At 51.5% G+C, this 27620-nt stretch overlaps 2 protein-coding genes across 4 annotated transcripts; one reads left to right on the top strand and one right to left on the bottom strand.

Annotated features, from left to right (window-relative positions):
* Window positions 1-460: 460 nt before the first annotated feature.
* Window positions 461-8848, bottom strand: LOC136111108 (SUN domain-containing protein 3-like). Of its 3 annotated transcripts, XM_065855012.2 has the most exons (9): window positions 8767-8848; window positions 8291-8413; window positions 6297-6397; window positions 4340-4398; window positions 3671-3879; window positions 3014-3098; window positions 2509-2624; window positions 1993-2160; window positions 723-1480 (listed from the first exon to the last, which is right to left on the bottom strand). In XM_065855012.2, the coding sequence occupies exons 3-9, from the start codon at window positions 6380-6382 to the stop codon at window positions 1172-1174; spliced, it is 1032 nt and encodes a 343-aa protein (XP_065711084.2). In that variant the 5' UTR covers window positions 6383-6397; window positions 8291-8413; window positions 8767-8848; the 3' UTR covers window positions 723-1171. The 3 variants fall into 3 exon arrangements, with proteins under 3 accessions (XP_071654633.1, XP_065711084.2, XP_071654632.1); XM_071798532.1 differs by lacking the exons at window positions 8291-8413; window positions 8767-8848 and adding an exon at window positions 461-711 and having other exon boundaries at window positions 1388-1480; window positions 5669-6368; XM_071798531.1 differs by lacking the exons at window positions 8291-8413; window positions 8767-8848 and having other exon boundaries at window positions 5669-6368.
* A 13350-nt stretch (window positions 8849-22198) lies between these two features.
* LOC136111107 (SUN domain-containing protein 3-like) lies at window positions 22199-26625 on the top strand. Its single transcript, XM_071798615.1, has 7 exons — window positions 22199-22499; window positions 23768-23826; window positions 24287-24495; window positions 25068-25152; window positions 25542-25657; window positions 26006-26173; window positions 26587-26625. Exons 1-7 carry the CDS (start codon window positions 22300-22302, stop codon window positions 26623-26625), a joined length of 876 nt encoding a protein of 291 aa, XP_071654716.1. The 5' UTR covers window positions 22199-22299.
* Window positions 26626-27620: the final 995 nt, after the last annotated feature.

Genomic DNA, 27620 nt, shown 5'->3' with positions numbered 1-27620 from the left:
AAAAGGAAAGACAGACTCCTGTGGTTACGGGATCTCTTAAGTGTCCTGAGATTGCTTTGCTAACCACTCTTTAACGTTTCCTGTACTACTCACTATATATGTGCCCAGAGAGTCAAATGAGGCATGAAACAACTTTCCAGTTAAGGGTTTCCTCTTTACAAAAACACACACGTGCGTTTTCTCATCAGCAACAGACTGAAAGATGGAAAGTGAAGCAGCATCTGCTTCTTGTGGAAACAGGAGATAGCAGATGGTTCCAATCAGTTGATCCTTAGTTGCTTCCTGCGCAGGAAAACTGTCCATTAATTTAATCTTTCATGTATAGGAAGGGCCTTGCTGATGTTCCTGTGTAGGTAGCGAGTGTGTGGATGTCAGGCTTTCTGCAGATTTGCGATTGAGTTTTCCTGTTTTCCCTAATAAGGAAAATCTTGCTGTGTACTCCTGAAGTCTCCCAGAAGCTGGTGGGTCGAGAAAAGGATGGGGGAGCTCCAGTGAGCTCAGGGAGGACCAGGCAGCATCACAGGCAAAGCAGACTGGAACTCGACTTTGTGAAAATTAACAGAATTTATTAACAGGTGAAACAGGAACCTCTCCCCCATCTTTGGGCGGATCACCGTGCACCCTGAACCGATACAGGCAGGTGTAGTCCGAGTGGCCCCAGTTGCTCAGCACTTGCAGCCTGATGTAACTCACGACCACAGGGAGCTCGTTCTGCAATGACAAGAAGAAATGAGTCGTATTTTCCTCTCTGGCATGTGAGCACTGACAGAAGTGCCACAGCGATGGCCTCGTTCAACAGCTTCCTTTCTGCTGCCCCGCGGGGGCTTTTGACCTGTCGTGGTCAAGACGTTCTTGTCCTGCTCTACCTCACTGGGCCATGAGAACAGCAAAGGCAGAAGCAGCGGCCAGATGCCTCAGCAAATACACTGGAAAGTTCCCGCCTGCTTTGCGACACAGGCTTCCACAGTCAGAAGACCCAGTGCTGGGGTCAGTATAATGTCTCATTGCCTTCTCTAGAAAGTCACGGAAACAGAACGGCCTCCCTGTCACTACTCACTGCCAGCACCAACAGAATCCTCAGGAAGTCCAGTATTTCGGTCTTTAACTGGCAGACCAGCAGTCGTGCATCCTACGGGATGTGGCCGCTTGTGTGCACTTGGGGTCCAGACAGTCAAGCTGATGCCAGCTTCAACTGTGGTGCACCCAAAATGAAAGAGAAGACTGGCAGTCCAGGCATCCGCCACCAAGAAGTTAAACCAGGAAAAAGGCCAGTGTGGCACACACTCAAGGACAGGGCTGCCTGTAGCCCTTTGGCAGAGAAGCCTCTCCCAATCCAGCCCCATTTCTCCTCCTCTGCTACAGTTCTCCTCCCTCTTTGTCCCCATACCTTCAGCTGGAAAGTCTGACTGGGGTTCAGCGCCGCCTGGAAAGTGAACTGTCCCAGGAATGTTCCGTGCTCCTCGTGTTCTTCCTTGAAGCCCTGCAGAAAACCAGGGGTGGAGAAAACAAGAGTGTCTGGTGCACCATGGAAGACTGAACTTCAGTCACTGAAGTACGAGGTTATTTCAGCTACATAGTCCTGGATGAAGAGCACAAGGAAAAGACCTGAAGACCTGAAGCTGCAGGTGGGCAGCACACCACACTTGCCCCCTCAATGAGTCCAAGCTTGCAGTCAGAAAAGGAGACACTCCCAGTGAGAGGGAGGTAACCTGAGGATCACAAATGTCACTAGGATTGTAAGCCAAGAAGGTTTAGGACCATGCACTGTCCAGCTCCTTTTCCCTGTGCCAGCTCCTGGAGTAGCATCTTGCCCCAGAAGCATCCTTTTGAGTGGTACACTGAATAAAAGAGGAATACAATGGGAAGGGGGCAACTCCAAGGAGCCTGTTTCTTCTGAGAGCCAGGAGGAAGCTTCAGGCCACCGGACTCTTTGACCCATCTTCATCCCCTGCTTAGAAATGCCGTGCAACCCACTCCAGAGAAATCACTTACGTAGACAGCAAAGTCCTTTGGAGCTCCGGAGATACTTTCTCCATGGAACTCTGTCCCAGAGACATGGTCCATGGTGACTGCTCTGGGAATGACCGACACGGACAGTTTGATGAAGACGTGTCCCTGACTTCCTGGGAAGGGCCAGCAGTTTCCAGGATGGTTTTCTGGCTGAAAGGAGAAGAAACTACATTTAAATGGAGAAGGTTGCCCTGGCTCTCTCCCAGAGCTCTGCAGCCACCTCTGCCATTCTCGTTCTGTGCCGTGCTGACAGTTTGCACAGCGACTGGGCAGACACAAACTGCAGGAGCAGCCTGGCCTGGTAGAAGCTCATGTGGAGAACCTGGGGCACTCTGAGAGAGGAAATACTCAGAAAGGAGACACAGGAGAAGAGCAGGTCCATGCGAGATGGAGGCAGGAGAAGAAGCTTCGAGGAACAAAGACAGCGAAAGGCAACTCTGAGCAGCATGTGTGGTTCATTCTCCCAACCTTTGTCTTACAGCTTCTTGGTGCTCCTACCTCCAGAATAAGCTCAGGGGACCTCATGTAATCCATCAGCGGCAGAGAATACAAGAAGACTTTGGAATTCGCAGTCCGGAAGGAAGGAGAAGTCCTTGAACGAACGATGGTAGCCCCTGGAAATTCAAATATGAGCATGGTCATCAGGCAGTGTCAGAAGGAATATTGCCCTGTTGACTTGGAAAAAGCTTCTCAGTTGTCATCCATGTCCTACAGTGGGTTACCCTCTTTCTTACTGGCACAATCCCTCTGGAACACAGAGGAGGGAGTCATCAAACTGTTGTATGGGACCATGGAAAAAGAGAAGACTGTGAACCAGCCTTTCTGTGCTTCCCATGGGGTCTGGCCAATTACAGGCTCTGTCACTGGGAGCACGTTTAGGGTACGAGGTGACCCTTGACTTCTCGTCCCTTCTCTCCTGTCCCTGGGCACGTTCCAATGCCCATCTTGTCAGTCTGGACAGGAAGCACTTTGGAACTGGTTTGTATGTACAATGTCACGGCACCTGCTGATTTCAGGGCGTAATCAGGCATCGGGACCTGCATTTCTTCCAGTTTCTCCAGGGCTCGATTGATGATCTCCTGAACAGCCTGGGAAGGAACACAAAGGACAGTGCCTGTTAGAAGGAAAAGGAATGGGCAAGCAGCTCCCCTGCAAGGCCAGCCAAGGTGAACGGGGACAAGGCCCATCTCAGATGGAATGAACACCCAAATTGCCTGGAAGCCTCCCACGTTTGCTCTGCTGTGATTGACAGGATCAGAGAGGGGGAGCTGCTCACTCCAGTGCTCTGAATGCTGGAGCTGTAGGAAGGGGCTTTTCCTGTGGAGAAGCCCCAGGCCAGGCAGCACAGACAGACAAGCCTTCTGGGCATAAGATAGGATGGGCTTAACTCTGCACTGCTGAGACCATTCTTTCTTTCCAGCCCTCCCTTGCGGAGGACCTGAGATTTGGAGGCAGAGGAAGGTACGACTCAGACAGCTGTCATTCCCATCACGCTCTCTCTTCCCCATAAGGAAGTGTGGGGCAGCAGGAAAAGGAAGCGTGACCATGACAGCACTTGTTCCAGCAGGACCAGCCTGTTGGCTGTGACAGGGAATGGAGTAGGATACATGCCGAGGGAGGATAAAACCCCTGAGTAGATCCTTCTGCCCTGTGCCCTTACCCGTCCGGTAAAGCCTGGGACCTTTGCCTGCTTCACGCCTTCCTGGAGAGCCCGCTCAGCAACATCCTTTGCACTCCAGAGCAGATGATATAGCTGTTCCTGGAGCTTAAGCAGCTGGATGGGCAGGGGCAGGGTTTCGCTCAGGTCTCCTAACTCTGCTGAAGTGCTCCAGAGCTTTAAGGTGCCAAGTTGTCCCACACGGTAAACACCTGTCAGACACACACCAGAGATTAGAACTTGGTCTAAGGCTGGCTTATGCCTCGAGCTGCCCACTTCCCCTACTGTGTCTCTCCCAAGTGCCTTAGTTGTCTCTTGTTGTCTTTGACAGTGGCCATCATGGCCTACGGGCTCTGCAACAGGCAGATGTTCCCTGTCCTGGACTGTGCTACTTGTCCTTCAGAAGATTCTCAGCCCCTGGGGCAGGAGAGCTCAGCCCCGGCCTCTCCCTGGGCTGAAGAGAACTGGCTTAGCCCTCCTGGGGAAGGCAAGTCACCCCTTCCTCACCCCACACCCATCCCGTTGGAGCAGGGACTGGCACAGCTCTGTCAGGGACTTTCTGCTCTTAGCTGAGCTCTTCTGGTCACAGCAGCACAAGTGGACCAAGGCAGGATGGAGCCTTGAGTACCTCCTAAAGCACCATCCTAAGGTCAGAGCTCTACAGATACTCACCAAAAGAGAACAGACCAAGAAGCAGCATCAGCATTGTTGCTTTCAGCGTCTTCATCTTCCTACAGAGCAGGTAAAGGAAAAGGATGGTGAAGCTGGCGGTACCCGTGCAGATCAGCAGCAGACTGGAGAGCAGCAGCAGGGACTGCAGCCCTTGAGCCTGGCGTTCCTGGTGTGTGCGTTGGCTTGGCCCTGCATCAGCTCGAGTCACTGCTGGAGTTGTCACCAGTTGCACCAGTGGGGGATTTGTCACAGCAGTGATTGTTTCCTTAGGAACAAAGGGCTCAAGACTGACTCCGGACTAAGAGCAGGAGTTGCAACAAGAGCTGTGGCCACACTTCATGTCTGTGGGGCTGGACAGGGATTCTTTGGAAATGGAAGGGACATAATGAACGCCTATTTCTCCTGTCCACCATCCAATCGGCACTTGTGCTGATCCAGTTCTCCACTCTCTCAAGAGAAGGTTCAGCCTGTGCCCCTACAGTTCAACAGTTGCCAGGCGGGGATTTGTGTCTCCCCTCTCGCAGCGTTTCTTTAGCAGCCGCATTATCTCTGGACCTTCTCTTGGCATAACAGCAGACAAATTCAGACCGGGTAAAGAGGGAGAGAGGGCTGAATGTCACTGTGTGCTGGCAAGCAATGGGCAACCAAGGAAGTGCCAAAGAAACCCTCTGGTGTCTGGGCCCTGCTGCCCTGAGCCTGATCTGCCAAGACACAGCACATGCTGCTCTGCAATGGGGAAATTCCTCCTGCCTGTTCCAGGAGGCTCTCAACAGGCTCACAGCGCACACTTCATCAGGAATAAACAATCCCCTTCTGTTCTCTTAGAGAACTCCTTGCACTCCTGAGAGGATCTTGAGCCCCTTTCCTAAGGCAGAGCCCTGGTGAGGAGCTGACCAGGTTTGCAAAGGAAACCTCCTCTGTCAGGGACACAAGTCAGACACACGGCCAACAGCGGACACGCTGGTGTCCTGGTCCCAGTGGAGAGGAAAACCAAGCAGGCTCAGGGATAGAACCCACCCTGCAGAGCACAATACAGGACGGAGCTGAGCTTTCACAAGTACTGCGGCAGGTTGTATCTGGGCCACCCCCTGGGAAACTCTCTGTCCCATCCAAAATGGAGCTGTCCTTCATTCTGCAGAGATCAAAAGCTTTCTGGGTCCAGCCCTTGCATTCACGAAGAGACTGAAAGGTGGCGGCTGCCTTCCAGCAGCTCCAGACCCAGCTCTCAGGCTGCTCTAGTGTTCCTCTCCTGTCCACCCTCCACCCACCCCACTGACAAGGTGGAAAAAAAACACCTTAGGAAAGGGGAGGAATATTATTCAAACCTACCCGTTCAGACGTTCAACCATCTCCATCTGTCTCTTGGTACCTGCTGAGGTGCAGGTAACAAGCATCTTGCTCGCTCCAGAGTGAGCCAAAAACTCTGCGATCTCAGTTCCCTCAAGATCGAGAGTGACAAAGGCGCAGAGAGACCCCTGGTTTTTATACCCTGCTGTGCCGACCTCAGCGCTGATGCTGTTTTGTGACATCAACGGCAGTGGCTGATGTCACAATGGAAGAGGCTGCCCCACATTTCGAGGCAAAGTCCAACCTGACAGGAGCGGGTTTTGCATTCCTGTCCGAAAGGGAAGAAATCGTTCACCACAGAAAGACGGGAAAGGTACAGAAACATGTTACTCTCAGATAACAGACTCTGTCAACCACTCTTCCTCTTGCTTATCAAAGTTCAGATGGTGTTGGAAAACAACAACAAAAAAGCAAGATGGTTACTTTAGGGAGCACATTCTATCAGCCATTCAACAGGAAGTCCAACTCCAGTCTGACCCTCAGAATAAGAAATGCCATCTTAGAATTTCCAGGAAAAGGAAGGGCTTTGAAGTGGCAAGACCAGAAAACGTTAATGAAAGCACTGCCATTCAACTCTACATCCCTGATCACAGACCACCTGCCCCGTTACCTAAGGCAGGATGTTCTCAGCTGATTCGCAGTCACTGATGTCTGGAAAATAGAACAAGGTCTCTTGTTCTTTAGCACCGAGCACATAGGTTGGAACTGGATCTGGGAAGAAAACCATCTACAGTCAGTCTGGTTTCATTCGAGGACATCAGGACAAGTTCAGTTCACATTCACAAGGAATCACAGCAGGTCCCACCCATCCCTGCAGACCCCAGCACAGCTCCTGTGCAGCGTCCTGAGGAGCAGTAAGCAATGAACAAGAAGCCTTCCTTCAAAAAAATGCCCCCAGCCATCTCTTTCACCAAGCTGCACAGAGCAGCAGCTGAGAACAACCTCTGCCACAACTACACCTGGCTCTGCCATCTGCAGAAGGAGACAAGCTCCTAAATGACCCCCAGCCGTACAGACACAGATCTTCCCCAGGACAGTGCTCAGGAAGTACCAGAGCACAGGGACACCTGGTCATTCAGTTGAAGCTGCTGGGGAGGACAGAGGCAAATCAGACAAGAGAGAAGACAGAGGAGGCGAGAGAGAAAGAAACACATGAGGAAAAGGCTGGAGAGCTGGAGAGACCAAGACAAATAGGGACAAGGAGCCGAGACAAGACAGGGATCGAGGAACAGGACAGAGGATCGGGGCATGGGGAGGAGAAGAAAAAGGAAGGTTGGGTAGAGAAAGACAGGGACAAGGAGGGATTATGTACAGATGGAGAAAAGGAAGGACAGAGAGCAGAACAAAGGGACCGAGAAATAAAGCAAAGGTAAGATGGGGATGAAGAGGGTGACAAAGGGAGAAAACCCACAGTTAGCTGGGGGAAGAGAAAAGGAGGGCTGAAGAGCAGGAGAGAGGAAGAGAGCAAAAATAAAAGGCAGAGGCAGCTGGACTGGGGTCTGTTGCCAGAAGCAGTGGGACAGGCAGCAGGGCAAGAATAAAGACAGAAAAGATGGGGACAGGAAGCAGGACAGAGGGACAGTGAGAGGGTAGAAGGGGCAGGGAACAGGATCCAGGTGGAGAAAGAAGCAGCAGTTAGGGGAGGAAGGGAAGGAAAATTGATAGGAAGAAGGACATGAGACAGACAAAGAGAGAAAGATAGGAAGCAGGACATGGATTGTCAGAGAAACATAAAGACAGGGAGCAGGGCAGCGCAACAAAGAGAGAAAAAAGGGTCGGGGGGCAGCACAAAGGGAAAGACAGGCGAAAATGAGAGACAGGCAGCAGAGCACAGATAGAGGTAAAAAAGCCTGGGCTGAGCAGCAGGACAGAGATGGAGACTAAAAAACAGCTTTGGGCTGCAGGACAGAGATGGAGTGAGAAACGAAAGTGACAGGGAGCAGGAGAGAGTGACAGAGAGAGTGGAAAACTACAGAGGGAGCAGGACAGAAACCCAGAGTGGGGAACAGACAGGGAGAAGGGCAGAGAAACAGAGAGGGAATGAGAGGGGCAGGGAGCAGGACAGAGAGCTGGAGAAAGAAGGGAAAATGAGCTGGGCAGCAGAACAAAGGGAAGGAGAGACAAAGACGGGGGCAGGGAGCAGCACAAAGGGGTGGAAGAAGAAAATGAAATGAAAAAAAAAAAAAAAGAAAACCAACACCGGGACTGGGACAGGGTGACAGAACAAGGAACGGGGACAGGCAAAGGAACGGGGGGCAAGACAGCACTGAAGGGATAAAAAAACACCTGTGGTGGGCAGCAGGACAAAGACATGGCAAGAGGAAAAGCAGAGCAAGAGAGAGAGGAAAGAAGGGGCCGTCAGCTGGACAGGCGGATATAGTGAGAAAGGACAGGACTGAGAACAGGACAGAAAGACATACAATCAAAAAAGGACAGAACAGCAAGAGGGAAATAGGGACAGGGATGTGTAAAGAGATGGAGGAAGAATCAGCCAGGAAGAGGAAGAGAGGTAGAAAGAGGGAGAGGGAGCAGGAGGAAAGGGGAGCGGGCAGGGAGGGACAGGGACACAGAAGAGGTGACATGACCCCAAGGGCCAGCACTCACCAGAGCTCCTGCTCTCTGCACAGCCAGGCAAGTTGTGGAGCTCAGGCCCTCCTATCTGTGTCTGTCTGTCTGTCCTTTCCTCCTTTCCTCCACTGTAGCTCCAGCCTCTTGCCCGTCCTCCACCTAAAGAACACATGGGTGTCTGACAGCTCTTACAGTACAAGGCTTCCCACACACACACACAGTACATGGCTGCACTGGAATTTTCCTCACTCACACAGACTTGCAGGGCACATTTGTGATCTGCTCTGCTGAGGCTGCTCACAGGCACCTTCCTCACCCAGAGGGGCAGCTGTCTCTGTGCAGCTGGAGCAGCAGCTGTGGGGATCCCCTGCACTTTCTCCTCCAGCTGCTTCCCCTTCTCCTGCTCCTGCTCTCTCCAGCCCCAGCCCCAGCAGCTCCTCTCCAAAGCCAGAAAGTGCACCCTGTGCCTTTCCCCCGCCCAGGAGAACGAGGCCAGAGCAGCACATGCACACCTGAGCCAGATGCAGCAACAGCATCCCCAGGGCCCCAGGGGGAGGAAAAAAGGGCCCCAGGGCTGGACACAGCTCAGCCTGGCCGCCCACAGAGCCGCCTGCTCAGCCTGGGCTGTGCCACCATTGGTCAGGAGGGCTGTCAGTCTCCTCCCCTGAGCTGATCCTGCAGCTGATTGGCTGCCTGGGCTGTCATTCAGTCCTGGTTTGGGGCCCACCCTGCCCTGAGGTGCTGTTTCCTCTGACTGGCTGTCTGAGATATCCCTCTGGCTCCTCCCATCAAATGATTGGTCAGACCACTTGTCAATCACCATGTGCTGCACTCTCACCAGGCATGATTGGTGCAGCCAGCACAGCCCACCCCTGAATGCTGCCCAGCTGTTAAACACTCACCACCCTTCCTGCAGGCCTCAAAGCTTTATTGGCTGGTTACCTATCAGTCACATGACTTACCCCACCTCCTCAAATGTGATTGGCTGTCCTGGATCAAATGACTCTCCATAGACTTCTGGTTGGTGGTTGCCAGGCAATGAGCTCCACCTGAAAATGAAACTGTGGGCCCCAAGAAGGAGGCTCTGGGCACTCAAAAGGACGGGCAGATGCTACAGATGGTGCTTTGGGCCCTGAACACAAGGGGACCCTCTTGGTTCCCATCTGAGCTGGGTTTGGTGCCCGTGACCCCACGGAACAGACACCTGTGCTGTCCAGAGTGGCCACAGAACAGATGGAGCCCAAAGCCATGGACTCCATGAGCTCAACGGCTGTTGTGACATTTCACAGACGTTTCACAGGGGCGGTCCATGGGCAGATGAAATCAGGGGGAGAATCAGAATAAATGTGAGAAAACTCATGTGTTGAGATAAAATCAGTTTATTAAATGAAATTAAATAATGAGAATCATTATAAATTGTAATGAAAAGGCAGATAGAGAAATAAAACCCAAGAAAGACAAGTGATGCAGATGAAAACAATTGCTCCCCACCAACCTCCCTCCTTAGTGGAAAAAGGTACAAAAGGGCTACAGGAGCAGGTTCCATGGGAAGCCGCGAGAAACTTCCACTGTGTCCCATAGAGTCAAGTTCAGCCGGCTCCAAGACAGACCTGGCCAAGGCTGAGCCAATCAGCGATGATGGTGGCACCTCTGTGCCTCTGAAGGCTTCTGTCCATAAGCCATGCACCTGGAACACCTGGCAGAGAGGTCAGCAACATTTCCAGGGGAGGCTGCAAACGCTGCCTCCTTTATAGTCCTCCTCTCCAGTGTTCTCTTTGGATTTCTTTATCTTCTTCCCTTTCTAGCATTTGCTTTTCAAGTTTGGGTCACCAGAAGGCTCATTTCCATCCTTCATCACTTTCTTTCGGGCGCACTTTCACCCTCCTCTGCACAGGAGTGTTTTCTCTTTCTGCATGGAGGTTTTTCATTTGCAGCCTCTGGGTGAACGGGCACTGGGGGGAGCGCACATTGCTGTTCAAGCAGGTATTTCCCAGGCTGCTGCTCCCATATCGACCCAGGGTGCAAGTCTGGCTTTCTTGGTGCCATGAAGCCTTCAGAAAAGAAGGCTTCACCTCTTGAACCAACTTTACCAACCAAGTGCTCTGTGTCGCTTGGTGTTCAGCACCCACTCCAGGGGTCAAATCATGGTTTCTGGAAAAGCAACAGGGATCTTAGTTTAGGGTTGTTTTTGCAGCCTCCGTGTGGCTTCACTCTCATCCTGGCATCTTCTGGCAGCACTTGATATGACACGCAGAAGCTGAAAATTAGATCACGGTCTGCCAGCCATGTCTGCCCCTTTCAGAGAAGGATTTCATCTTCATATCCTCTCAGACCCCTGTTTCACCTCTTTTCACAGCTAGCCAGCCCCAGAGAGCAGACAGCTGGCAATTTACACAAGTGCAAGTGTTTAGTGCCAAACAAGGAGGAAGAAGAAAGGATGGGGCCATCTGCAGAGCAGACAGAACTCAGCTGGATGGTCATTCTCTCTTAGGACAGAAAGCAGAACCCACCGGAGAAGAACAGCAAGGACAAGATCAGTAACAGGAGAGGGAGTGTATTCTGAACATCCTTTCACACTTGTTCCTACCTGACATAGAAAAGTAAATAAGCACTCTGGCAGAGAACCTTCTTGATGTCACACGGAACCAGAGACTCATCGTTCATCTTGTACCACTGTCCATCGCTGGCCTGCAAATAAAGGCAATTCTATCTTCAGATGCATGACAAGGTTTTATAAACCAAAACACAGGCAGGACGTCACTGAAGGACACAATAGACCAACACAAATCACATAGTTGACTTTTACCTTTATGAAGCAGTAATAGTGTCCTGCCTGACAACTGTAACCTTTGGGGACCAAGATGGCATACAAGGAATAGAGGAGTGGTCCTCCAGCCGCTTGAGATGTGTATGTGCCAAGGTCCAAATATTACGGGTACTGCACAACCTAAGGAGAGATCAAGAGGATTCCAAAATTATCCTGCGAGTCTTTAGGAAGCAGCCTGAGAAAATCTTGGCACCAAACAATGGCCAGAGGAATAGAAAGAGATCTTCTTGTTTCATCAGAAACAGGTGTTGCCATTTAATCACCAAAGTGGCATAAAACTCTTCTCGGCCAAACCAACTCTTTATAAGCACCCAGATGCTTATCTTCACCCTGGAACTTTTCTCTCACCACAAGGGAAAAAGCAAGGCAGAGCTATGGCATTGCTTTTTCTCAGGCAGCTGCACTCCATAGCCATCGTGTGCAGACATGAACAACTTCCAAAACAAGCATTCTGCTTCAGGAAAGGACTCCTTCCAAGCAGACAAGGTGGACGTGCACTTGTTTACATACCTTGCCAATCTTTCTGCCAGAGAAAGGATCAAATCTCTTCAAGCACAGTGTCATGACATTGGAGGACTGATGGATTGTAAGCCTCTTGGATGCACTGACCAGCTGTTCACACCTTGAAAACAAACACAGACCCAACGGTTGCGACCTGTCATCTCCACGCTCCACCTGCCATCCAGGTAGGGTTGTGTTAAGGCTTGTTTTGCCCAATTCAGGCAGAAGGGAAAAAAAATGTACCCAACTTAGAAACAAATGCATTATTTTCGAAGTTGTGGATGATTCAGGTGGTTTAGTTGTACGGGAAACAAAAACAAACACACAAAAGCCCAAGCTGTGTCACAACTGGGTTTCTCAGTGAAGTCAAAACCTAGTTAGTGCTCCCAGACATACAAGACCATAACCCAGTATCTACTGTGAAGATGTCATTAGTAAAGATCTTACTTGCTACATTTATAGCTGTTTTCGCCATCTAGCTGCTCAGGTCTGACAAAGTGTTCCAGAGCTCTGGTGACAGATGAGGCTGCCTGGACGAGAAAGAAAGGAGAGCACTGAGCTCCTGGAAACCCAAAATCTCAAGAAACAGCTCCCCATGTGGTGCCAGTGTTATCCCAATAAACAGCTCCCCCCAGGCAGCACCAGAGTGTCCCGTGCTCTGGCTGGTCAAAAATAGCCAAAGCCGCAAAAGCCACCTGCCCAGCAATCACGTGCGTACTGAGGAGTCCAAAGCAGGGTGGTAGGACAGCGTCATCATGGCTGTTGATACCATCCTTGCTCTTTGCCCAGCTGGCACTCAGCACAGGGTCCCATTTACAGGGCCTTTATGGAAGGAGCACATAAGTCCAGTTCCCTTCCCATCCACCACCACGCTCTTGCCTACTAACAGCCCACAGTTTGAAGTCAATGGAGTTTACTGGAGACAAACGAGGCCCCTGCAGGGACCTTGAAACATTTAGCACCACCATTTCCAAATATCTTACCTTGATATCCAAAGGAATATCAAGGAATGCCTCGTAGGTGTCCGAAACGGCTTTGCAGCTCAAGCACGTTACTGGAAGGCAAAGAGAAAAGCTTCTCAGGTTGGGAAGGAGACTAACTCTACCCATTTCAATGACCAATACAGCCTGGACATGCTGCCATGTGCCAAAAGTAGTTTAACACAAACAGCAAAAGAGCCACAGACTGTTCTAAGGACAGTTATATTTTTAAAAATTATCTCTGGATCTTAGAAATCCTCCAAAGACCTGATCAATGACTGTGCTGGATTGAGAAGATGTGTCCTGGCTGGAAAGAAATGGTAATCATGGCTCAGAAGGCGGAAGGCAGAGAGTTTGCTCTTCCAAGAGTTTCCTTGTGAGGAGACCCCCGGAGAGATGGTTTCACTGATGATTGTAAAGGGAGGGGGTCAAAAGGCCAGAGAACATTTCCATGGTCATGTGCTCATGCTTACTTACTGCTGCTGCTGCTCAAACAAGCTCTCTGCATGGCACCCATGGCACAACCAAAGAATTCATGTGCGTCTTCCTGGGCATCAAGCTGGAACTGTTCTATTCCTGAGCAAGAAGAAGGTTTTCATGTTGACCTCCGTGAAAAAAGACAGAAAACTGACCCTTCTAAAAGCTCTCCTCCTTAACATGAACCTGCAGAAAGCAGTTACACACAGGGGTCTTCAGAAATGTAAAATACCTCCACATGAAACCATCTGAAATGACTCACGTGGCAGCTCACTGACAACAGCCACAGGTGCGATGGCACTGCCCGAGCAAGAGAAGACCTCCTCAATGTGCTCCTCCAGGGTACACATCATGCAGAAGCCTTCCTCCACACCTAAGTGGGGAGGAAAAGAAGGAAGACTCAAAGGGTTTGATGAAGAAGGAATGATTTTTCTCCCCCATAAAATTCCCACTTCTAATACAATTCCACGCACATTTCTGATCATGTTCATATGACGCCACCTCATTCGCCTTGCTAGGGGTTGTTCCCTCCTCGTGCTTCACCAGTGACCGTATGGTTTACCACAGCAGGAGGGCACTGCACAAACGAGCTGGGATGCAACTCTGAGAATCCCAGGTGCCCACATGCTCCATTTTAGTATCTTTGGGTAGCAGCAGGAACGCCGAATGCCAAAGGCTTTCTACAGGCATGCCTTTCGGATGCACTTCGTTAACCACAGGAAGCAAGCAATCTTCCCTGGGATTATGAGCATCAAACTGACGTACTCCCTACGCTGTGCCAAGCCTGCTCTGAGGGTGATGTTTGAAGGCAGCTTCTAGAGGAAAAGTCAGAGCTGTCTTCCCAGAGTCACAGTGTTTTTTTCATCATTTAGAGCTGCCCAAGAGGTATAAAAGAATGTGTAGAAAGGACTCACAGGACTGGCTGTGCTGGTGAGACAGCAAGTAGTTGGCCAGCGGTGGGGTGTATGTCAAACACTGCAGGACGGAATTGAGGAAGCAGGTATTGCCCAGGTTGTAGAGGCCTCCTCCAACACTGCGTGTTTGCTGCCAGACCATGCAAATCTTGTGCAGAGAAAACATGTCCATGCCCTGTGGGAATTGTGTCTGAACTCCCTCCAGCATCTCCAGGACATGGTTGAGGATCTACAAGAGAGCAGGGGAGGAAGAGGAGGCTAAAGCCACTGAAAGGCACGAGGGAAAGGAGAAACCCAGCAATGTGGGAGAAGGGGAGTCCCTAGCACTGGCTGCCAGGAAAATCCCCAAACCCTCCTGCATGGGGGTCCTCATTTGCTCATTTGTTGACGACTCCATTTCCCGGCACTTCCCACTCATCAGACCTTGTACCTCACTGGATGGCACTGGACATGGGCCTGGGCATTAGGGCAAACCCACACACGGAGCGCCAGGGAGGTGGCAGCACCTCCCTTCCTGAGAAGATGAGGCACAGGAACTGTTGCCTCCCCCTGGCCCCGTCTGGGTTGCTCTTTTCTTGCCCAAAGAATCCAGGTCACCTCAGGTCTCCTCAGGTTTCCTCTTACTTCTCTAAGGGCTTCCCAGCTCCTCCTGGCACCCCGCAGCTCCCCAGCACCTCGTGGCACTGGCACAAACCCAGCGCAGCAGCCACACCAGGCCCTGCACAACACCTCACCTTGGTGACCCGAGATGTGTCTGGGACCTCCTGATCTTGGTGCAGGAGCCAGAGGAGCTGCCCCCAGGCGTGCTCTCGGTGCTGCTCCTCATGCAGAAGGACGCCCATCATGGCAACCACTGCCCTGAGGACAGCCTGGTTGTCCTGGAGAGGGAAGGGAGAGGCTCTGCTTGGATGGCTGAAGGTCTGCCTAGCACTCAGCATCCCCTGGACACCACCCTCCCCTTCCCACTGGGAGGGGGTTCCCTTTCCCTTCTGCCCTGCGGGAGAGGCCTTCACTCTGCAGAAGAGAGAGCATTTCCCCATGCTGGCACACCAGCCCTCCCTGCAGAAAGGCCACGGGACTCGGCTGCTTCTCGCCAGGGAGCCTGTTCCCCTCGCCCCTCTGCTCGCACCCCCTGGGAACAGACAGACACACCCATGTGGACATTCCCACTGCAGCCCCAGGGTGGAAAGCAGCACTTCTCACCTCTACCTCCTTGCAGTCCAGCCAGTTTGCCAGTGCATAGCAGAAGATGGGGTAAATGGCTTCACAGAACTGTGCTGGCCCCTTGTGAGGGAAGGGGCCTTGCTCCCACTGGCACAAGTAGATTGTGATATTTTTTGACCATTGCTCCAGAACTGCACCAGGAGAAAGGAAAAGGGAGCATGTGAGAGTCCGCAGCAGGGATGGTCCCTTGCAACCTCACCCAAGCCTGCTTTAATGACAGTCCCAGTCTCAGCAGAGCTCAGCCCAGGACCAGAACTGAATTCAAGGGCCATCTCTGCTCTTGAGGTGTCTGCATTCAAACAGTCCACTGTTTCTCTCCTCCACCTTAGCACACCTTCTGCTCCTCAATCACTCCTTCCCCTCCAGCATTTCTCACTGTAGCCCCTTCCCTCCCCTTCCCACATACTCACCCTTTCAGGCAGGGATTTTAATCCCAGAGGAAAGCAGGGGAAAAAAAGCCACAGGAAGGGACCCAGGAGTTCCTCCATGCAGCACCGCTGCGTCCTGCCCACAGAAACATCCCAAGCCTCTCCAGCTCCTTCTACACACTGACAGCAGTTCAAGATCAGCAAGGCCTGACCTTGCCTTGGGCTGACACCCACCATGTTCCTCCTAAGATCACACGGAGGCATGAAAACCCACCCAGCTCCTGCACCAGGACCCCAGCCAAGGAACTGATACTCACCATTGCAGACAGTGCGCAGGATCTGACCACTGCCCACCTGGCTCAGCATCTTGTGCAGGGCGAGCAGCGTCATTCCCACAAAGGGGATGCACCGTGGGGCTGTGGAGAAGGCAGGGACAGAGGGCCCGAGAAGGTCAGGAAGAGACACGACAGACTGGGGTCCATCTCTGGCAAGGCTGAGGCTGCTGGGCCATGCAGGACATGCCAGAAGGCGTGGGGAGGGCTGCCTTCCCAAGGGGGGCACATGGAAGCCCTTTAGGGAAGTGTCAAGGACAGTGGGGCCAGAGACCCCTCATGTTTGTCTCCACCCTTGGGGAACTGGGATGGGGCTGGTAAGGCAGAGCTGCCAGCCAGCCCTGGCGTGGGGCGAGGAGGCACAGCAGCTCCAGAGCCCCCCAGCCCCACACAGGGCGTGTAGGGAGGGGAAGGATCCCTTCTCCCCATGATCACAGACCCCTACCCAAACCAGGAGGCCGAGCATGCCGTACCGTAGCTGCGGGCCATTTTGCCCAAGGTAAGGAGAACAGTCTCCTCAGGGACCTTCCCCATGGCCTTCAGCTGGCTTTGGAGTTCGGACATCACAAGTGGAAGTGGCAACGGGCCAGAGCCACCAGGATGTTGCTAGCAGCTGCCTTCACGTCATCTGCCACACCCTGCAAAAGTGCCACAGGTGAAACAGTCATGAGAAAAGCCAGAGGTGCTCACAGAGGGTGAATGACTCCGTCTCCTCTGCAAGACCCCTCGGGGCAGTTGTGCTTGGGGCTGGGCAGCTGCCGCCTCTGGTACCCTGAGGTAGGCAAGCAGCTCCCTGGTGAGAGGACGGAGGCCTTTCCCTGGCACAGCCCTCTCCCTATCCATGGAGATGCCAGGAACAAACTGTTGTGGACTCCAGACCTCCTGGGACCTCTCTGTGGGGTTGGTGGGTTTCCATGGCCTTTCCTCAAGGGAAGAGAAATAGTCTTGAGCTTGAACCCAGCTCTTACTGTGAACCAGCTCTTACGGGGCTGTGAAAAACAGCCCCGAGTCTGCTTTTCCTCACAGGTCTCTGCGTTCCCTGTCCAAATTCCTCGCGATGACGAGTCCCCAGAGCCTTGCCCTTAGGCCCTCTGCTGGGTCTGAATGATTGAGGAACATCTCTGCCCCACTCCGTATTTGCTCTAATTCCAGAGTGGGAGGCAGGCTGCTTTGGTGGCTGTGAAAGAGAACAAGCTCACCTGGGCTGCCTGCATGTCGCTGGACACCTCTGCTATCAGGTGGTTCACAACACTGCTCGTCAAACAGCCGTTGTCTTGCTGCAGGACGCTCTCCAACGCCCGGTATGTCTCAACTTCGTCACCCTGGGGACAGACCACAAAGGGCAGTGATGGGACTGGCTTTGCCCTTATTCCCAGGGCAAGTTTCTTAATGAAATCATGAAATGAAGGGTAAATCACAGAGTATGTTATCCTGTAATGAGAGATCCAAATGGACTGAGACGAAGGGGAAGGTCATGAGCACCTGCACCTTGGTGCACAGCATTGCTGCTCATGCAGCAGGAGCCCTGGTGCTGGGTCAGTTCCCAAAGCAAAGCTCAGGAGGGGCTTAGGCACTTGGGCAAAGGCACTGGAGAGATGCCAGGTTTTATGCCAGAGGATTTGCCTTGCCCAGGAGAGGGTGCTGAGAGCTCCTGGGAAAAAAGCAGACAGCGGTGGCATTAGTCCAGCTAGAGCAGCAGGATGGGCACTTGGGGACAAAGCGGAGGAGAGCAGAGGTGCCGTCAGGCAAGATGCCCCTCTGTGGTGGCACTCAGGGAAGCCAGGGGCAGGGAGGAGAGCCCTCAACCCCCTCCCTCCTCACCTCCTGGTCTTGCAGTCACTTTAACAGAGAAGTTCAGATGGCAGCAAAGGTGGTGACGGCCACAGGGACAGTCCCCATCTCCCTTCCTGAGTCCTCAGGACTGGCAGGTCTGGACTGGGAACACACACACGAGTACAGAGCTGGAAGAAAGAGTTTTGCTGGCTGCAGGGCTTTGCATAAGGGAGGCTGAGGATCGTCCCAGCCTCCCCCAGCACCACCACCCCTTCCCGGACTGTACCAGAAAGAGGGCAGGCAGGGGGGTGAGGAGAGGGAGTCTTCCCCACACAGCATAACTGGGAAGAACCCCCTGCAGGACTTGGCCCATTGTGGGCTCCCCAGGGCCAGAATGACAGCAAGGTGCTGAAGGGAGACCAGCGTGGGGGCCCTGAGCTGGGCATGGGATGGGCATGGGGCTCTGCGAGAAGAGGCTGGGAGGGCTGAGGCTGGGCAGCCCCAACAAGAGCTGGCCAGACCACGTCATCTCAGCGGGGTCCCCAGCTGCCCCATGGAGGGTGGGGAGAGGAGGGCGCCAGAGCCCTCGGGGAGCTGCCTGGCAGCAGGATGACCGGTCATGAGGACGCAGCCACCAGCCCGTGGCAGGGACAGTCATGGCCTCCAGCTGGCATCAGCCCCCAATGTCCCATCAACCCCTCACCTCTGAGCACTCTCATCCTCCTCATGGCAGCAGGATTGCTTGGATCGGCGCTCTTCTCTCTCCAGGCAAAAGCCATGAGAAAGTGGGGCAGCCCCAGCCCCAGGAGGAAGATATACAGCCCGGTCATTGTGACCCGTGCGGTGCCTCGGTGGGCAGCAATTGTTTTCATCTGCATCACTTGTCTTTCTCGGGTTTTATTTCTCTATTTGCCTTTTCATTACAATATATAATTATTCTCATTATTTAACTTCACTTATTAAACCGATTTTAATCTCAACACATAGGTTTTCTCACGTTTATTCTGATTCTGCCCCCGATTTCATCTGCCCATGGACCACCCCTGTGAAACGTCTGTGAAATATCACAACCAGCGTTGAGCTCATGGAGTCCGTGGCTTTGGGCTCCGTTTGCTCCGTGGTCACTCTGGACAGCACAGGTGTCTGTTCCGTGGGGTCACGGGCACCAAACCCAGCTCGGATGGGAACCAAGAGGGTCTCCTTGTGTTCAGGGCCCAAAGCACCATCTGTAGCATCTGCCCGTCCTTTTGAGTGCCCAGAGCCTCCTTCTTGGGGCCAAATCCTCATTTTTAGGGTCCCAACATGTCTTTCATTACCTGTGGCCTTTGTTGAGAGCCCCCAGTTTCATCTTTAAGTGGAGCTCGTTGCCTGGCAACAACTGCCCGGAAGTCGGTGGAGGAGTCAGGACGGCCAATCACATTTGAGGAGGAAGGGAGAAGGTCCGTGATTGATATGTATCCAACCAATAAAGCTTTCAGGCTGCAGGGATGGTGGCAAGGGTTGAACAGGTGGGCACTTGAAGGGCGGGCCATGCTGGCTCCACCAATCATGCCTGGAAGGAGAGTGGGGTATGGATGATTGACAGGCTTTCTGACCAATCATTTGATGGGAGGAGCAAGGGGGCAATCCCAGGCAGCCAATCAGAGGAAACATCACCTAAGGGAAGGGTGGGCACCGCGCCTGGGCAGAGTGACACCTTAGGCAGCCAATCAGAGAGAGCATCGCCCCAGGGGCGTGTGGGCCCTGAAGCAGCGCAGTGACACAACAGGAACTGAATGGAGAAACAGCAGCTTTGTAGAGACTGGACATGAGGCACAGCAGGGTGTCCTTGGTTTGCAAGCTGGGAAAGCGGAATGTTCCACCAAATGAAGAAAGAGCTGCGTGACTTTTGCTGAGTAGCAGCACAAGACGACACCATGCACGCTCAAGAGATCAGGCCCAGGAGCCAACACTGGGGGCAGCAGCTGCGAAGACACCGGGGACACCAGAGACCCTCCATGAAGACCCTGGAATGCCAAAGATGGACTTCTGGCAAAGGGCGGGGTTACGTAAATCATTTATGTTTAATGCATGAACTAAGGGGTAGAAAGAAAGGAATATGCAATAGGTGTGTGTAATAAACACCAAGAAGTGCAAGTCCTGCGCACGCTCAATTAGAGGAACCATCCTCCGAGCGTCCGGGGCACTGCAATAGAAATTTCTGCTTTTTAACACATTCAAAACTGTGTTAACGAGTCATTTTGATGACTTTCTGGTATGATTTTCTGGGGACTCAGGACAGGACAATCTCCTGTCGTCCCATGGATCCCAGGATCTCTGGAACCTTACGCCAGCACCAGGGAATTCCTGGGAGAGACCACAGATCCTTGGACCAGCCTGGGATCTGGGTAAGGCCCCATCAATAGAGATAAGTCACTTTTTTTGTTGGTTTGGTTTGGTTTGGTTTGCATGCTGCCCACGTGAGATGTGTGGAGACCCCAGCACTGCAGGTGTGTAGTAATTTCTGGAATTGGGTGTATCGATACTTGTGACCCAAGTGAGACTTGTGGAGCTGTCTGCCTCGTGGGGGGACACCAGCGCTTTGGGAAGGAAGACAGAGAAAACAGTAATTAGAAGAGAAAAATGAGGAAACAGGAGTTTGATAAAGATAACTTTAGTGATAGTTGTTTTTTTCTGTGCCCTGATATTGTGATTCTGAGATGGGTATTGGACAATCGAAAGCAGGGATTCAGAAGAAATCATCCCCCTTGGATGCATTTTGTGACATCAGAAAAAGATTGTTGGACCCCCTGGGGAACAGCAACCAGGGACAATCTGATTGAATACCGCAATCAATGGTGGCCACCATATAACATATAACATATATCATATAATATATAATATTATATATATGCATAATATATAATATATATAATACAATTGTATATTATATTATATTATATTATATTATATTATATTATATTATATTACATTACATTACATTACATTACATTACATTACATTATATTATATATTATAAGTTATAAACTCTAAATTATATAATATATAATATATATAATATATAAAATATATACAATATATATAATATAATATATATTATATATTATATAATATATAGTTTATAATTTATAGTTTATAATTTATAATATATTATATAAAATTTATAATGTATAATGTGTAATGTATAATATATAATAATATTAATACGCTGCACAGATCTAGGTGGGTATACTTCGTGATGTGTAGTATGGAAAGGCATTATGCATAATAAATCATAAGATGTATATTTTAAATAATATATTGCCTTTTACATAATGCATGTTACACAATAAATAATGTTATATGTGCATTTTATATATTGTCCTCACATCCATTTGTTTTGACCCTTGAACAGTATAATCAGGGAAAGAACCTGAAATGCTGCTGTATAGGGCAGACGTGTTCTAAACATTTGCCTGAGAATAAATGTGATTTAACTCTAATCATCAGCCCTGGCCAATGGAAGGAAGGGGAATAAAACACTATAAAGGTTTGATTGCAGGGTGACAATACACTGTAACAGATGCTTTGTTAACGCCCTGTTCCCCGCCAACCACCTGCGTCCCCCCCTCCCCACTGAGTACAGGCGGCTGGAAGGCAAAGAAGGACAGAGAGAGAGAGTTGGAAAGAAAATAGAATGCTTTACTAGTGCTACTAATAAAATAGAGAAAATAACACAAAATATACAAAACCAATCTTGAAAATCCTGGCAAAGAACTGCTCCAGCAGCAGCAGGAGACACCCAGAATTCCTGGGCTGGAGCCTGCAGCAAACCAGAACTGGATTCAGTCCGTCACTAAAAAAGCCAAGACAGAGCTGATCTCCTTGTGCAGACGGCAGAGCCAGGGGTAGTTGTGGCAGAGGTTGTTCTCAACTGCTGCTCTGTGCAGCTTGGTGAAAGAGGTGGCTGGGGGCTTCTTTTGAGGGAGGTTTCTTGTTCTGTGCCTCCTGCTCCTCAGGACCCGGCACAGGAGCCGTGCTGGGGTCTGCAGGGACAGGTGGCACCTGCTGTGATTCCTTGTGAATGTGAACTGAACTTGTCCTGATGTCCTCAAATGAAACCAGACTGAATGCAGATGTTTTTTTTACCAGATCCTGTTCCAACCTACATGCTCGGTGCTAAAGAATATGAGACTTTGTTCTATTTTCAAGATGTCAGTGGCTGCGAATCTGCTGAGAACATCAGTGCCTTAGGTAACGGGGCAGGTGGTCTGTGATCTGAGATGTGTATTTGCATGGCGGTGCACTTCAAAGCCCTTCCTTTTCCTGGAAATTCTAAGATGGCATTTCTTATTCTGAGGTTCAGACTGGAGTTGGACTTACTGTTAAGTGGCTGATATAACGCGTTCCATAAAATAAGAACAGCTATCTTACTTTTTTAGTGTTGTGGTTTTTTTTTTTCATACACTATCTGAACCTTGATAAGCAAGAGGAAGAGTGGATGACAGTCTGTTTTGTGATTCTAATATGTTCCTGTACCTTTCCCGTCTTTCTGTGGTGAACGATTTCTTCCCTTTCGGACAGGAATGCAAAACCCGCTCCTGTCAGGTTGGACTTTGCCTCGAAATGTGGGGCAGCCTCTTCCATTGTGACATCAGCCACTGCCGTTGATGTCACAAAACAGCATCAGCGCTGAGGTCGGCACAGCAGGGTATAAAAACCAGGGGTCTCTCTGCGCCTTTGTCACTCTCGATCTTGAGGGAACTGAGATCGCAGAGTTTTTGGCTCACTCTGGAGCGAGCAAGATGCTTGTTACCTGCACCTCAGCAGGTACCAAGAGACAGATGGAGATGGTTGAACGTCTGAACGGGTAGGTTTGAATAATATTCCTCCCCTTTCCTAAGGTGTTTTTTTTCCACCTTGTCAGTGGGGTGGGTGGAGGGTGGACAGGAGAGGAACACTAGAGCAGCCTGAGAGCTGGGTCTGGAGCTGCTGGAAGGCAGCCGCCACCTTTCAGTCTCTTCGTGAATGCAAGGGCTGGACCCAGAAAGCTTTTGATCTCTGCAGAATGAAGGACAGCTCCATTTTGGATGGGACAGAGAGTTTCCCAGGGGGTGGCCCAGATACAGCCTGCCACAGTACTTGTGAGAGCTCAGCTCCGTCCTGTATTGTGCTCTGCAGGGTGGGTTCTATCCCTGAGCCTGCTTGGTTTTCCTCTCCACTGGGACCAGGACACCAGCGTGTCCGCTGTTGGCCGTGTGTCTGACTTGTGTCCCTGACAGAGGAGGTTTCCTTTGCAAACCTGGTCAGCTCCTCACCAGGGCTCTGCCTTAGGTAAAGGGCTCAAGATCCTCTCAGGAGTGCAAGGAGTTCTCTAAGAGAACAGAAGGGGATTGTTTATTCCTGATGAAGTGTGCGCTGTGAGCCTGTTGAGAGCCTCCTGGAACAGGCAGGAGGAATTTCCCCGTTGCAGAGCAGCATGTGCTGTGTCTTGGCAGATCAGGCTCAGGGCAGCAGGGCCCAGACACCAGAGGGTTTCTTTGGCACTTCCTTGGTTGCCCATTGCTTGCCAGCACACAGTGACATTCAGCCCTCTCTCCCTCTTTACCCGGTCTGAATTTGTCTGCTGTTATGCCAAGAGAAGGTCCAGAGATAATGCGGCTGCTAAAGAAACGCTGCGAGAGGGGAGACACAAATCCCCGCCTGGCAACTGTTGAACTGTAGGGGCACAGGCTGAACCTTCTCTTGAGAGTGGAGAACTGGATCAGCACAAGTGCCGATTGGATGGTGGACAGGAGAAATAGGCGTTCATTATGTCCCTTCCATTTCCAAAGAATCCCTGTCCAGCCCCACAGACATGAAGTGTGGCCACAGCTCTTGTTGCAACTCCTGCTCTTAGTCCGGAGTCAGTCTTGAGCCCTTTGTTCCTAAGGAAACAATCACTGCTGTGACAAATCCCCCACTGGTGCAACTGGTGACAACTCCAGCAGTGACTCGAGCTGATGCAGGGCCAAGCCAACGCACACACCAGGAACGCCAGGCTCAAGGGCTGCAGTCCCTGCTGCTGCTCTCCAGTCTGCTGCTGATCTGCACGGGTACCGCCAGCTTCACCATCCTTTTCCTTTACCTGCTCTGTAGGAAGATGAAGACGCTGAAAGCAACAATGCTGATGCTGCTTCTTGGTCTGTTCTCTTTTGGTGAGTATCTGTAGAGCTCTGACCTTAGGATGGTGCTTTAGGAGGTACTCAAGGCTCCATCCTGCCTTGGTCCACTTGTGCTGCTGTGACCAGAAGAGCTCAGCTAAGAGCAGAAAGTCCCTGACAGAGCTGTGCCAGTCCCTGCTCCAACGGGATGGGTGTGGGGTGAGGAAGGGGTGACTTGCCTTCCCCAGGAGGGCTAAGCCAGTTCTCTTCAGCCCAGGGAGAGGCCGGGGCTGAGCTCTCCTGCCCCAGGGGCTGAGAATCTTCTGAAGGACAAGTAGCACAGTCCAGGACAGGGAACATCTGCCTGTTGCAGAGCCCGTAGGCCATGATGGCCACTGTCAAAGACAACAAGAGACAACTAAGGCACTTGGGAGAGACACAGTAAGGGAAGTGGGCAGCTCGAGGCATAAGCCAGCCTTAGACCAAGTTCTAATCTCTGGTGTGTGTCTGACAGGTGTTTACCGTGTGGGACAACTTGGCACCTTAAAGCTCTGGAGCACTTCAGCAGAGTTAGGAGACCTGAGCGAAACCCTGCCCCTGCCCATCCAGCTGCTTAAGCTCCAGGAACAGCTATATCATCTGCTCTGGAGTGCAAAGGATGTTGCTGAGCGGGCTCTCCAGGAAGGCGTGAAGCAGGCAAAGGTCCCAGGCTTTACCGGACGGGTAAGGGCACAGGGCAGAAGGATCTACTCAGGGGTTTTATCCTCCCTCGGCATGTATCCTACTCCATTCCCTGTCACAGCCAACAGGCTGGTCCTGCTGGAACAAGTGCTGTCATGGTCACGCTTCCTTTTCCTGCTGCCCCACACTTCCTTATGGGGAAGAGAGAGCGTGATGGGAATGACAGCTGTCTGAGTCGTACCTTCCTCTGCCTCCAAATCTCAGGTCCTCCGCAAGGGAGGGCTGGAAAGAAAGAATGGTCTCAGCAGTGCAGAGTTAAGCCCATCCTATCTTATGCCCAGAAGGCTTGTCTGTCTGTGCTGCCTGGCCTGGGGCTTCTCCACAGGAAAAGCCCCTTCCTACAGCTCCAGCATTCAGAGCACTGGAGTGAGCAGCTCCCCCTCTCTGATCCTGTCAATCACAGCAGAGCAAACGTGGGAGGCTTCCAGGCAATTTGGGTGTTCATTCCATCTGAGATGGGCCTTGTCCCCGTTCACCTTGGCTGGCCTTGCAGGGGAGCTGCTTGCCCATTCCTTTTCCTTCTAACAGGCACTGTCCTTTGTGTTCCTTCCCAGGCTGTTCAGGAGATCATCAATCGAGCCCTGGAGAAACTGGAAGAAATGCAGGTCCCGATGCCTGATTACGCCCTGAAATCAGCAGGTGCCGTGACATTGTACATACAAACCAGTTCCAAAGTGCTTCCTGTCCAGACTGACAAGATGGGCATTGGAACGTGCCCAGGGACAGGAGAGAAGGGACGAGAAGTCAAGGGTCACCTCGTACCCTAAACGTGCTCCCAGTGACAGAGCCTGTAATTGGCCAGACCCCATGGGAAGCACAGAAAGGCTGGTTCACAGTCTTCTCTTTTTCCATGGTCCCATACAACAGTTTGATGACTCCCTCCTCTGTGTTCCAGAGGGATTGTGCCAGTAAGAAAGAGGGTAACCCACTGTAGGACATGGATGACAACTGAGAAGCTTTTTCCAAGTCAACAGGGCAATATTCCTTCTGACACTGCCTGATGACCATGCTCATATTTGAATTTCCAGGGGCTACCATCGTTCGTTCAAGGACTTCTCCTTCCTTCCGGACTGCGAATTCCAAAGTCTTCTTGTATTCTCTGCCGCTGATGGATTACATGAGGTCCCCTGAGCTTATTCTGGAGGTAGGAGCACCAAGAAGCTGTAAGACAAAGGTTGGGAGAATGAACCACACATGCTGCTCAGAGTTGCCTTTCGCTGTCTTTGTTCCTCGAAGCTTCTTCTCCTGCCTCCATCTCGCATGGACCTGCTCTTCTCCTGTGTCTCCTTTCTGAGTATTTCCTCTCTCAGAGTGCCCCAGGTTCTCCACATGAGCTTCTACCAGGCCAGGCTGCTCCTGCAGTTTGTGTCTGCCCAGTCGCTGTGCAAACTGTCAGCACGGCACAGAACGAGAATGGCAGAGGTGGCTGCAGAGCTCTGGGAGAGAGCCAGGGCAACCTTCTCCATTTAAATGTAGTTTCTTCTCCTTTCAGCCAGAAAACCATCCTGGAAACTGCTGGCCCTTCCCAGGAAGTCAGGGACACGTCTTCATCAAACTGTCCGTGTCGGTCATTCCCAGAGCAGTCACCATGGACCATGTCTCTGGGACAGAGTTCCATGGAGACAGTATCTCTGGAGCTCCAAAGGACTTTGCTGTCTACGTAAGTGATTTCTCTGGAGTGGGTTGCACGGCATTTCTAAGCAGGGGATGAAGATGGGTCAAAGAGTCCGGTGGCCTGAAGCTTCCTCCTGGCTCTCAGAAGAAACAGGCTCCTTGGAGTTGCCCCCTTCCCATTGTATTCCTCTTTTATTCAGTGTACCACTCAAAAGGATGCTTCTGGGGCAAGATACTACTCCAGGAGCTGGCACAGGGAAAAGGAGCTGGACAGTGCATGGTCCTAAACCTTCTTGGCTTACAATCCTAGTGACATTTGTGATCCTCAGGTTACCTCCCTCTCACTGGGAGTGTCTCCTTTTCTGACTGCAAGCTTGGACTCATTGAGGGGGCAAGTGTGGTGTGCTGCCCACCTGCAGCTTCAGGTCTTCAGGTCTTTTCCTTGTGCTCTTCATCCAGGACTATGTAGCTGAAATAACCTTGTACTTCAGTGACTGAAGTTCAGTCTTCCATGGTGCACCAGACACTCTTGTTTTCTCCACCCCTGGTTTTCTGCAGGGCTTCAAGGAAGAACACGAGGAGCACGGAACATTCCTGGGACAGTTCACTTTCCAGGCGGCGCTGAACCCCAGTCAGACTTTCCAGCTGAAGGTATGGGGACAAAGAGGGAGGAGAACTGTAGCAGAGGAGGAGAAATGGGGCTGGATTGGGAGAGGCTTCTCTGCCAAAGGGCTACAGGCAGCCATGTCCTTGAGTGTGTGCCACACTGGCCTTTTTCCTGGTTTAACTTCTTGGTGGCGGATGCCTGGACTGCCAGTCTTCTCTTTCATTTTGGGTGCACCACAGTTGAAGCTGGCATCAGCTTGACTGTCTGGACCCCAAGTGCACACAAGCGGCCACATCCCGTAGGATGCACGACTGCTGGTCTGCCAGTTAAAGACCGAAATACTGGACTTCCTGAGGATTCTGTTGGTGCTGGCAGTGAGTAGTGACAGGGAGGCCGTTCTGTTTCCGTGACTTTCTAGAGAAGGCAATGAGACATTATACTGACCCCAGCACTGGGTCTTCTGACTGTGGAAGCCTGTGTCGCAAAGCAGGCGGGAACTTTCCAGTGTATTTGCTGAGGCATCTGGCCGCTGCTTCTGCCTTTGCTGTTCTCATGGCCCAGTGAGGTAGAGCAGGACAAGAACGTCTTGACCATGACAGGTCAAAAGCCCCCGCGGGGCAGCAGAAAGGAAGCTGTTGAACGAGGCCATCGCTGTGGCACTTCTGTCAGTGCTCACATACCAGAGAGGAAAATACGACTCATTTCTTCTTGTCATTGCAGAACGAGCTCCCTGTGGTCGTGAGTTACATCAGGCTGCAAGTGCTGAGCAACTGGGGCCACTCGGACTACACCTGCCTGTATCGGTTCAGGGTGCACGGTGATCCGCCCAAAGATGGGGGAGAGGTTCCTGTTTCACCTGTTAATAAATTCTGTTAATTTTCACAAA

Source organism: Patagioenas fasciata, chromosome 23 (assembly GCF_037038585.1).
Source record: "Patagioenas fasciata isolate bPatFas1 chromosome 23, bPatFas1.hap1, whole genome shotgun sequence".
Classification (NCBI taxonomy): Eukaryota; Metazoa; Chordata; class Aves; order Columbiformes; family Columbidae; genus Patagioenas; species Patagioenas fasciata.
Note: the sequence above shows the minus strand (reverse complement) of the source record. Positions and strands in the feature narration are given on the sequence as shown.

What these genes read in the sequence shown, in the direction of transcription:
- LOC136111108 (XM_071798531.1), bottom strand. Translation starts at nt 5,868, where the DNA reads ATGTCACAAAACAGCATCAGCGCTGAGGTCGGCACAGCAGGGTATAAA. An exon ending in TCCCAGGCTTTACCGGACGG is followed by an intron (nt 3,099 to 3,670) that starts GTAAGGGCACAG and finishes GTTCCTTCCCAG; the next exon opens with GCTGTTCAGGAGATCATCAA. An exon ending in TTACGCCCTGAAATCAGCAG is followed by an intron (nt 2,625 to 3,013) that starts GTGCCGTGACAT and finishes TTGAATTTCCAG; the next exon opens with GGGCTACCATCGTTCGTTCA.
- LOC136111107 (XM_071798615.1), top strand. Translation starts at nt 22,300, where the DNA reads ATGTCACAAAACAGCATCAGCGCTGAGGTCGGCACAGCAGGGTATAAA. An exon ending in TTACGCCCTGAAATCAGCAG is followed by an intron (nt 25,153 to 25,541) that starts GTGCCGTGACAT and finishes TTGAATTTCCAG; the next exon opens with GGGCTACCATCGTTCGTTCA. An exon ending in CCCCTGAGCTTATTCTGGAG is followed by an intron (nt 25,658 to 26,005) that starts GTAGGAGCACCA and finishes TTCTCCTTTCAG; the next exon opens with CCAGAAAACCATCCTGGAAA.